Consider the following 12,220-nt stretch of genomic DNA (forward strand, 5'->3'; position numbering starts at 1 on the left):
ATAAGTGTCTTTCTCAAGCTCATCGTGTGGAGAGCTGGTTGTGGGAGCATTATTTACCTGGGAAAGAGGACAGACTATGAGAAGGCATATTGGCAGAGGCAGTGTGATTCTCTAGGAAATGTTCTGCTGGGAAACCTTGGAGCATCATATACGTTTAGTTTTTTTTGACATATACCACCTACCTAAACATTGTTGCAGACCAAGTACACCTCTTCATAGCAACAGTTTAACCTAATGACAATGGCCTCTTTCAGGCGGATAATACACCCTGCCACACTACAAAAATTGTTCAGGAATGGTTTGAAGAACATGGCAAATAGCTCAAGGTGTTGACAGGTTATGATTGAGCATCTGTGAACTGTGCTGGAAACACATGGGGGCCATATTTGTACAAAGCGTAAAGTATCTGCTTATAAAGTCTCAGTGCTAGAGAGTCAGAGCTATTTTGTCAGCACGAGGATGACATTACGCAGGTGGTTGTAATGTTGGGGCATAGTGCTGCGTGTGCCTTAGTGGTGTGTGTGTGTGTCTGCCCTAATATATAAATATAAGTTAGGAGGCGACTGATTAACCCTGTTGACCCTGTCCAGGAGCACACATGGCAGGTGCTGAAGAGACAGGTTTTGGCTGAAGAATGGGCTGAGGCCGGCTGCCTGCCGGGGCAGAGTCGAAGGGCTCTCCTGCTGGACTTGGCTGTTAAATCATCTCCCAGTGCCCAGCGCACTGCCCTCAGACTCTTCTACTTCGGGATGGCTCAAAAGGGGAAGGACCTGTGAGTCCCAGCAACATTGATTATTCACATACATGTGATTATTCAAATACACATATTTGGCAGCCACCATTTGTGACTTACAGACATGCTTTGTAAATCTGTCAAAAACCTCAAGATATCATAAAGTGCGAAAGAAGAGGGAAAGAAGACAGCATATTTCAAGTAAGTGCTTGGTGAATCAATAAAGAGATCAGTCTTCAGTTTTCATTTGAACACAGCGAGTGTCTCAGTTGTACAAGCTTCATCACATCACTTGGATGCCAGGATAGACAAGAGTCTTGTTAATGTCTTCTTTTTGTTTTGCATTGTATTTTGCATTGTTTTGCCAGAGTGGTACCAATCCTACAGAAGGCCACACTCAACATCCCCAACATAAGCAAACTCTCTTTCCACCACAACATTTTCCTCTCTTCCCTCCAGCTTTGGTGTGACTGGCTCCACATGTAAAGGTTCTAGATCTTGAAGACCGGTCCTATGAGGTAACATGGGGAGGATTCACGTACAATCTATGCAGACTCTCCACTGGTGTTCCCCAGGGCTCAGTGCTCGGCTGATGGCACAGAGAATAAGACCTGTGAGAAGCAAGTCACAATATTCATTAATATCCCGAGATATTATCAGACTGCATAAACACTTGAGTGGCTTCTGCTGAGAGAAATTAATTGTCCTGATGTTGTAAAATAGAAACCCGCCATGACACTATTTAGCTTCAGGTGATGAGCAGCCATCTACAATGTCTGCTAGTCATGCCAAAATACAACCTGAGTGTTGAGATAATTTGCATCTTAAGAAATAGTATGATATACCATGTCAGGATATGATTTTCCTGAGAGGGAATAGATGGAAAACATGAGAGAACCAACGTCTTGTGGGATGCCAGTGTAGAGGCTTTATAGAGTAGATATGGACCCCCTCCATGTCAGCAGATATGACTGTTCCTCTAGGTATGGAGTAAATCATAATGTGCCAGTGTGACCGGAGTGTTTCTGTGTTGTGTAAAAATCACTAGCTACATGCAATCTTTGTAGGCAATCTTCTTTTATTGGATCAGCCACTCCTGTTAGTACATAGCAAGTGCATAGAACAATGCTGAAAACTCACTCCAGCACTCTAAAAGCATAATGGGAGAAAAGTGAGTGAAGCACAAATAACATATCTTTGTAAATCATTTCCCCATCACCACCATAACTGAAATAAAATGGGTGGATAACAAATAGTGACATACTTCTTCCACGATATTAAAATGAAAAGGGGAGAGTCAAGCTGGGCAGATAAACAAATACAGTACTTTTTGTGTAATTATACACAAGTGACAGACCAACCTGGTTACACCAAGATGTCAAAATGTGTGGTTGAACATAACGAAGACTACTGAAAGATCAAGAAGAATCAGAACTGATGACAGCTTGGCTGACCTAGCAGCATGGAATTTTTCAGGAACAAAAAGACATTCGATTGTAACCAACACATTCATTAATTTTGAAAAGAAAGGAGTGATACCGATCAGTAGTTAGAGATGGTTAAGGTGTCAAATGAGGGTTGTTTCATAATAGGTGTAATACTTGCTATTTTGAGGTGTATTGAAATGGATTGGAGAAATGTGGAAAGGATGGCACATGGTAGGAAAGGTTGTTGCATTTCCTCTGAGGAAAGTGGGGGGAAAATATGTAAGAAGGCAGGAAAGAATCTCAATATCAAAGAAGGGCAAAATCTTTACCAGTGAGCAAGCATGGTCAAAGATGTATGGGATGGTTAAGCACAGAGGAAAATGTATTATCGACCTTGCATGAGTCAGCTGTACATGCAGTCCGATTGTCCTTTAAGAATGAGGTCTTAGCAGCAGTCACATCAGAAGAGAGCTTTGCTAGAAGAACACAATAGAAGTGTTAAAGTATGATTTCCTCCACTTCCTTTCAGTTGCTCTTTAGGAAAAACAAATGAAATGAAAAAAAAAATGTATGATTATTTATAAAGCACATTTCATACACAATGCCAATTCAAAGTGTTAACCCTAGGGCTGGATGAGATTAACTTTGGTCTGGAAGATAGATGGTAGAGGAAATCAATTAAGTAAAAAGATGAATCAATTGGTGCCATGTCTGAAAACTAGATATCAAAAGTTCTTTAGTAGTGATGAAAAGATGCTGGAAGGGTGGTTGAAATCTTTAAGTGGGGGTACATCATAAAGTAAGGGACAAATAAAAATGCATAGCATTTCAATTAGCAAAGAAACAGAGCTTAAAGCTCACGACCAATGTGAATGTTTGATTATGCTCAGATTGATGTGTATGCTGCAGTGGTCTATTGCTCCTCTGGTTTGGCATGTGGGGGTGCAAAAAGGGGGCTGTGTGGAGTAAACCTTCATCCTGCAGCATCACCCAGGCAGCAACTCCAGTGCAGAGAGAGTGGACGTGCTGATTGCTCTCTGCCATACCACCAGCCCCAGCAAGACGTTGTAGTGGTAGGTACCTGCAGTTCTTGTTCTCTAATTTAACTTTGATAATATAGAACAGATATAGCACACTATGAGATACTATGCACTACATATGCTCTGATAAGGTGTTGACATTGAACCTTAAGCACTGCATTTTGGCCTTGACCCACATATTACTTGTCTTCACAGGTAAGGTTACTGAACACATACAGTGTCTGACAATGTTTTGTCACTTTTTTCTTGTTCTTATTGGTTGTCATTGTCCAGATTTTTATTTTGCTTTTGTTGAATGCATGTGCTATGATTCTGTCAGATACTTCTACATCTACATGTTTTAATGTCGTGAGAGGTAAAATTGAGTCTATGTGTACAGGTTGCTAAATGCAGCGCTACATGGTCATGTGATAAAGTCACATTAAAGCTAAATATGAGTCAAATAAAGCTAGGGATCAAATTAAAGCTAAATACGACTACATCTTACATCTTATTTACATCTTCAGCAATAACATTATTTTGTTTGGCGAAAGTATGTTCTAATCATATATAATTTATGATTATTTGATTGAAATGGAATTGTTTTTAGGTTGATTAGAGCTTTCTTTCTTCTTCTTTTAAACAGATTTCCATTGGGATCTCCAAATTTGTCTAAAATCATAACATATGTGACTTCTCGTTTCACTTCCACTGAGAAGTATGATAAGGTGAGTGCACTGAGATTAAAGGACTCTGCCAACATGCCTTCAAATGTTTAAAAAAAACTTCTGTGTGACATAAAGGACCTGTCAATTAATGAATAACTAAGAAACTTTTTCATGTATTATTATTTTCCCATTATTGTTTCATATAAATCAGCATTCAGCCAAAAATAACAGTGGACTTCATTACTTAAAAGCAGAGTTTACTGCACCATAATATTGTATCCATGTTTTTACTCAGGTGTTTGACTTTTTTGTGAGGAAAAAGAATCTTGGTCACTATCATTTTGTGCAACGGTCTTTGGAATTAGTACAAATGAACATCAACTGGCTAGTTACCAACATCCAGCATATTAAGGCTTGGCTCCAGAAACAATACCCTCTCACTTTCAAAATGTGCCCGCACTGCAGAAAAGAGGTCACATATCTATTTAGATAGCGTACTGCTATACATATCGGGACATAACTTTACATTAGGATCATTTATTTATAGCTACTATGATATTATTTTAGAATTAACACTTACATATTATGGATGGCAAGAATACAAAATATTGATGTAAAACTTTGTATGACAAAAGTTTCCAAAGTTAGCCTACAATTTTCATTCCTATTTCCATATTAATTCTTCATTAACTACTGGGTAAACTACTTCTCACTCAACAAATAGAAGATTTTTCCTCCAGATAATTTGTTGTAGACAATGCCATTACTGTTTAATCTTAAAAAATATAATTATTTGTTGATATATTCAGTTTGTTTCAAGCTATTTCAAGAAATGTTATTCTGTATAGTCTTAATTGTGTCATATCCCTTTCTTTCTTTTTCAGTAGTTTATGTGTTTAGATGTGTTAAATAAAACCATGACCAGTTGTGTCATATATGCCAAATTATTAATGATGCACAGGGAGACTGCAAAAATTAACACCAGCAGTATATGTGTTAACTGTATAGAACAATCCTTTTAACAAGCTGCAGTACTACATATATAAGCAAATGGCTAAGTAGCACACTGAATACTTATCAGATGGTACTTACTTTAAGGTGAGTCATAAGAGACATTGAAACCTGTAAACAAGAGATATGCAGTATATTTACAATGAAAAGTTTATATACTGATAAGTGACATAATCTAAATACTCCTGTATGGTTGTTTGTGTGTGTTTACAGAAGACATGTCTGAAAAGATCTGTTAAACTGTCATGCTTTTAAACTTCATTGCTGCTGTGGCCTATTCTAGACCCAGAGGGGTGTGGGTACTTGTATATAGACACCCAGTGCAGCACAGCATTGGAGAGAGCATGGTGGGAATCCTGTTTCTCTGATCATAGAGTATGGTTTCATCTGTGTGGTCTTTGATTTTTATTGACTGCTACAAGCAGTAGACAACTGAGTGTCACTTGAGGGAAGACCATTACTCAACTGATGAAGAAAATATATTATTTTTATTTATTATTTATACATTTATTTACTTGTACATCTCACATTTGCCTTATTGCACCAAAGAAACCGTGGTACCCCTCCCCAATATGTTATGGGAACCTTCATTACCACTTGACATCTCCACACTACCAAATCATAGGAAACATTTTTATCTGCATATGTATCAAGATTTGATGTGTGATCTGGGAACCTCCAAATGGAACCACCTAGTTTTTCTTCATGAATTTATTTAGTAGCCTAAGAATTAATCATCAGAAACATGAGATATGCCTGCTTTTCCTTTTAAACGAATACTTCTGAAATACCTATACGTTTCATTTTAGTCAGGTAGTTAAGACCACAATTACCCGATGTCCGACGCCCTTGCTTGTCATTGTATGTCACAGTCCCCACTTTGGCGTTAGCATCTCCATGGCGACGTCTTCCACGTGTGTTTTGTTTTGGTTTCGGTTTTCTTCCTGGTTTCCGCACGTCGTTCCGTATTTAAATTTTTCTCTGTCGTTTGCTAATGAAAGCCCATTTCCCTATTGAAGCTTGGGTTAACTGACGCACAACAATTTACTTCTGGTGAATAACTTGAATCTGCTGCCTTATAATTACAAGCTGGTTTACAGTTGGTTTAATTGTGGGTACAAAAATCAAGAGGGTGCAATGTGTGCAATACATAAGGCGATATCCATGGATTGAGGTCATAGCAGTCGAAGGTCATGTAACCATAGTCAGCAAAGAGGAAACATATGGATCCAGACAGCACATAAAATAAAACATGACATTGCAAGGACAAACAGACCACACATACAATTAATCCATAACTGTGATATTTAAATAGGATTTCTATCATTACTACGATTTAATCAACCCCAACTAGTGATTCCAGTGAATCAGTGTCCACTGGAGATTACTTTTTTGCTCTATGCTGACAAAACTGGCATTTAACAAAGGCCCAATACGTGTTGTTTACACTGTTATAAATTCAGATATGACTTGGTTGGCTGTGGTCAGTCCTCTTGCGAGATTCTCACCCATATCCTTTGTATCTGCTGATCCATGAACTTCTTTTATCCACTTGGTTGAGTTACTATAACTTTTACATGCATCACATGTGATTCATACCACGCAATGCAGTCATAACATGTTAAAAATATGTTTGGGAATGTGGGAGTGTTCCTAATAAACTGGTTTATGCATCTCAACAATGTAAGAAACAGATGAGAACTATATAAACCAAACCATAGAGCAGAAAACATTTAACTCATTTTCAACTTGCTCTTTGAATTTAACTTTTGCAGTGAAATATTACAATTGTAATTTTCAATTACTTGCCTAAAAGGGTGTTCATTTGCATCAAATACCACAGTTAATATCATATTATCAACAGACACATAATTCCCCAGTTCCTTTATGTATCTCATAGATAGGACAAGGAAGAAAATAGAGGAAATAGACAAAGAAAAACAAACAAACAAAAAAACTCACTGTAAGCCTGAACATAGCCGTTTACAATAACCAGAAAACTGTATTTGATTTCTAATGCCAATAGGCTTAAAATTCAGGTTATGTACAAGAGAACAAAACTTTCAAAATGTAATGGCTAGACCTGAACTAAAAATTTACATTTTATTAGGGTTTTTCATACAAAAATACAAATGTCAATCTGTATGTTGATTGGCAATCTCCCTTGTGCCTGCATCTGAGAAATAACATGCAAATTTAACCAGAGATAGTCACTTTCTCCATCTGTGTCAGCTTCGAACATGATGTGGATTTTGGGAATGGGATAAAAGAACGGAGGACTGCAGCACTCCTCTTTTAATACGATAAAAGATCCATTCTCATGACCATATTAGACCAAGAATTCCACTAATGCCTGTCGGGTCACAACGTTGCTCCATGGTTATTTAGGTTTATCATCCGTCTTCTCGTTTGCTTTCTTCTGTTTTTGCTGCATGATTTCTGCATCCCTGTAATGAAAACAGATGTTGGATAATTATCACCAATAACATAACCTACTTGATGCAGGTGATGAACATGGAATGGTGCTTCACCTCTGCTTGCGAGCGGCAGCAGAGAGGCCATCGTCTTTCCTGCCCTTGGTCTGCTCACCCTGCTTCTTGGCATGCTTCTGGCGAGCAAGTTCACGTTGGTTTCCCCCTGTACAATAACAGATGTCATCCACCACTTATCAGTTAGGGTTAAACTATGCTGCTACTTAGAAGCTACATTAAAATTTTATTTCCAAAATTGTAATCCTTTCTATTTTGCTAAACAACTACAAATTACAATATTTATACAAAACATGCAATAATGCAATACATAAAATGTAAACAAAAGACAAGCCAACATAAATAAGCATGTTTTAACTTCGATTTAAACAAACATAGCCAGGATTCCTAATATGGTCTTTTCTCCAGTTTATGAGGGATACAAGAAAAGCATATAATGCTTATTTAAATATATACTCTAACACGAGGAGGACAACTGCCAATATGAAATATGAAAGTGGATTGTAATCATTTTACTTTAGCTAGCCATGTGGTTACACGCTTACTCAATAAAGTAAACATTATAGTAACGGGTTCGTCGTCCTCGGCACGGTAGCTGCAATTGGTCCCGCTTTACAAAACTCTCCCCAGCGAGCGGTTGTGTTGGGGTGAAACCCAGCAGAACCAGGCTGGACGTATTTGACACAAGTCGACGTGGCAGCATAAACGTTCATGAGCTCTCAACAAAACAAAGACATCAATAGCAAATAACGAAAACAAGCCATTTATTTAACTACTATGCCAATCACAACAAGCATACGTGATAATTTTCCACCTTGCTGTCGAGTAAACTGGAAGTTTTACTCTTTCTGTCCAACTTCGCGAGAACTCCGAGAATTAACCCGACTAACGTTAGCTAGGCGGCTATACAGTAGATACAGGCAGGCGAGATTACTTCAGTCAACTAGCTAGCTGTCCAGCTAACAACATTTCACTAGATATCTCATTATCTAACGCGTTAGCTATATGAACACATTAGGTATAACCAATATACACGCGTCTCATCTAGCTACACAATTAATGTATAATTAGACGACAGATTCGTTTACTTCATCCTCAGAAGGAGCGATGCATGGCGAGCTAACGCTAGCTGTAGTAAAGTGGGCTACGTTAGCTAGCTAGCTAGCTACGCACTTAGCTAGCTAGATGTAATAAAGCTTCCAATATAAATAAAAAACTAGTGATATTGTTTAGCTGATATAAATACTGAAAAGATAACTATTGAAACAACTCATTGCAACATCGTTTAAAACATTAAATAATAGAGTAACCTACTCGTCATGGTTTTTGATGTTTCCAAAACACCAACAAAGCTCAGCCCAGCAGCTAGCTCGTTAATGTATTTCCTAGGCGAACTGGACCTTGGTGTTTAGTCCCGCCTCCGTATCTCATATATCAAAAACATTATCCAATCATTTTGAGGGTAACGTTAACGCGTTCCACGTAGTCATGGATACCGTGCAACCTGGCCAAAAAAAGAGAAAACGTGCAGTTCGTGCCTGTTGTCTATAAAGAAGTTGTGTTCATAATAGTGTGGCACACACGAAAATACACACACGTGCGTCTGGTCTAAAAAATACTGGTCTAGCAACCATTAACTTCCCCACCCCTGACTCCTCCTCACCTTAATTAAAGTGATCCTACAATTAATGCAATTAATTGGTTCTAATTTTTGTAATCAGGTGAATAAACTTAATGAAATTAATTCATATTTTGGCAGTGGTAATCAAAACGGCTTACCTTAGACTGAACCATCAACAGCACCTAGCTCAGTAAATTGTAGTGGACATATCCCTTGAGCAGCCTAATTCATCAGCTTTGCATGTATTGTTCAGGAATGTCCACAAAGCAAAGTTACTGCTGATCGACTTCCTTTCCACCATGTGGATTTTGTTTGCGATTACCCCTACCTTGCTGGCAGTCTTAATAGGCTACCTGAGCAGGTTGTGGTAGAGGATTCATGGCTTGAGGGTCCTTTTCTTTTCTTGCTTCCTTTCTTCGTGTCTTATCTCCTGTCTCTGAGGAAACATGGAAAAGCAATGAGTTTATTTAGTCTGAAAACATGCACTCGAAGCAGGCATCTGAAGGGCATTCTTAATCCTTACATTGACAGACATGCGCATTAAAACCCTAAAGGGCCAGTTCAATGTGAAATCTAGAACACAAAGTTGTCAATCAAATGCAGGTTTTAAAGAAATTTCTCTGTCGCCATGGGTTTTGAATCAGATGTGAAGAGTTGTAGGCCTACAAAGTCATATTTATTTTTATAGGCCTAGCTCTTTTTACAACACAAGTGGTCACAAAGCAGTTTTTCACCCTAGATCCCTGATGACTAGGGTGGACTAGCTAGTAGTCAGTGCATGTTTTATTATGTTAATTTAGACCATGTAGCCAATGATGTGTAGATTCGGAACTTCAGTTCTCCAGTGGCTCTAGACATGGGCGTGGTAGTGGGGGGAAAAGTGGACCTGACTACCCAGGGCCCGAGTAGGCAGAGGGGCCCATTTTGCTCATGTGCCTCATTTACTGGCATTTATAGGGGCCCACTGACATTGAGAGTGTACAGGGCCCAGAATTTGCTGCAACGATCCTGGCCCTAGGGCCGGTGGGCTATTTGGGGTGAGATGGCAGCATCAGTTTATCGGTTCAACACTTGTCACATAATACTGGGTAACCAAACAAGTATGTCACTAAGGAAGGAAAACACTGAGTAACTTGAGTGTTTTTATTTGGGAATCAGTGTGTTCTGTCATTGTGTGATGCCTATCATGTGACCTACACGGAAGAGTTTTTAATGCACCGTATGTCACAGCCTATATATATATATACTTAATAAATGTCAGACTGTCAAACCCATATGTTATATAGCCAACAACAGAAATGCAACTAATACATTTACACAACATTGTTCTGCTAAATTGTATTTTACTTGGTTGTTGTTTGTGATACCGGATTTAAAATAATGGATATGTTGGACAGCCAATACACATACAAGGGTTGGACAATGAAATTGAAACACCTATCATTTTAGTGTGGGCGGTTTCATGGCTAAATTGGACCAGCCTGGTGGCCAATCTTCATTAATTGCACATTGCACAAGCAAGAGCAGAGTGTGAAGGCTCAATTAGTAGGGTAAGAGCACAGTTTTGCTCAAAATATTGCAGTGCACACAACATTATGGGTGACATACCAGACTTCAAAAGAGGATAAATTGTTGGTGCATGTCTTGCTGGTGCATCTGTGACCAATATAGCAAGTGTTTGTGATGTTTCAAGAGCCACAGTATCCAGGGTAATGTCAGCATACCACCAAGAAGGACGAACCACGTCCAACAGGATTAACTGTGGATGCAAGAGGAAGCTGTCTGAAAGGGATGTCCGGGTGCTAACCTGGATTGTATCCAAAACATAAAACCACGGCAGAATTAAATGTGCACCTCAACTCTCTGTCGGTAGCTCCACAGGGTCAATATACACAGCCAGGCTGCTATAGCCAAACCTTTAGTCCCTCGTGCCAATGCCAAATGTTGGTTTCAATGGTGCAAGGAGCACAAATCTTGGGCTGTGGACAATGTGAAACGTGTATTGTTCTCTGATGAGTCCACCTTTACTGTTTTCCCCACACCCATGAGAGTTATGCACCCAGACTGTTGCATGCCCAGTGTGAAGCATGGGGGTGGATAAATTATGGTTTGGGCTGCCATGTCATGGCATTCCCTTGGCCCAATACTTGTGCTAGATGGGCGCGTTACTGCCAAGAACTACCGAACGATTCTGGAGGACCATGTGCATCCAATGGTTCAAACATTGTATCCTGAAGGATGTGCCGTGTATCAGGATGACAATGCACACAGCATGAGTGGTGAAAGATTGGTTTGATGAACATGAAAGTGAAGTTGAACATCTCCCATGGCCTGCACAGCCACCAGATCTAAATATTATTGAGCCACTTGGGGGTGTTTTGGTGGAACGAGTCAGGAAACGTTTTCCTCCACCTGCAAGAAGAATGGCTTAAATCCCTCTGACCACTGTGGAGGACTTGTATATGTCATCCCCAAGACGAATTTACGCACTATTGGCTGCAAAAGGAGGCCCTACACCATACTATTACATTATTGTGGTCTTATTTCAGTTTCAATTTCATTGTCCAACTCCTGTACATACACAAGCCGATTACGCGATGTGTGCAACAGGTTTTTTAAATTGATTCGTGTGGTATTAGCGCCCCCTATCAATCAGTGGTAGACATACAAAACACACAATGATATCAAAAAACATCACGAGGTGCTCGTAAAACTATATGCACAAGGGAGAAGAAAAACAAAATATACACAATTAAAAAGGAGGCTTTGATCATATGAAAATACATTTTTGGTTTTGTGGCTAGTCATCACTTGTAATAAATAAATAAACTCAACATCATCTCAACATTATTTTCACGTTTTGTTTAGGTCATAGTAAGTTTATGTAAGGATGTTTAATAAAAGTGCTCACGATTGTGGTGTTTCCTTGGTCAATTATCAGTGTTTTTTAGTAAAAAAAATGCAACAGGTCTTTTAGATCCTTTCAGGTAAGCAAAGCAGGGTCGTTATTAAGTTGTTAAAAAATCTGTAACATGTTTTAATTTTAGTGTTTTTATATGTTATCTTAATAACACCGACCACCAGGACGTTTCTTTTGAAAGCTGATTTTCGAGGTATTGCACATCTAAAAATTTTGTCTAGAGTAGAAATAGCTAGATCTAGAACCGTTCCAATCTTCATAATATCTTTTAACTTTCTGTAAATGCGTTTTTCTTGGGGTCAGCAACTATTAGAACAATCGACAGATTTATG

General features: G+C 38.8%; 1 protein-coding gene across 1 annotated transcript; it reads right to left on the minus strand.

The window, feature by feature from the left end:
• Window positions 1-6,727: 6,727 nt before the first annotated feature.
• serf2b (small EDRK-rich factor 2b) lies at window positions 6,728-8,917 on the minus strand. Its single transcript, XM_077023070.1, has 3 exons — window positions 8,662-8,917; window positions 7,390-7,495; window positions 6,728-7,305 (listed from the first exon to the last, which is right to left on the minus strand). Exons 1-3 carry the CDS (start codon window positions 8,666-8,668, stop codon window positions 7,239-7,241), a joined length of 180 nt encoding a protein of 59 aa, XP_076879185.1. The 5' UTR covers window positions 8,669-8,917; the 3' UTR covers window positions 6,728-7,238.
• Window positions 8,918-12,220: the final 3,303 nt, after the last annotated feature.

The sequence above is a fragment of the Brachyhypopomus gauderio genome, chromosome 12 (genome assembly GCF_052324685.1).
Source record: "Brachyhypopomus gauderio isolate BG-103 chromosome 12, BGAUD_0.2, whole genome shotgun sequence".
Classification (NCBI taxonomy): Eukaryota; Metazoa; Chordata; class Actinopteri; order Gymnotiformes; family Hypopomidae; genus Brachyhypopomus; species Brachyhypopomus gauderio.

Bases quoted from the DNA above. Each gene is read 5' to 3' on its own strand.
- serf2b (XM_077023070.1), bottom strand. The intron at 7,306-7,389 runs GTGAAGCACCAT...TTTTCATTACAG, and splicing joins GCTGCCGCTCGCAAGCAGAG to GGATGCAGAAATCATGCAGC.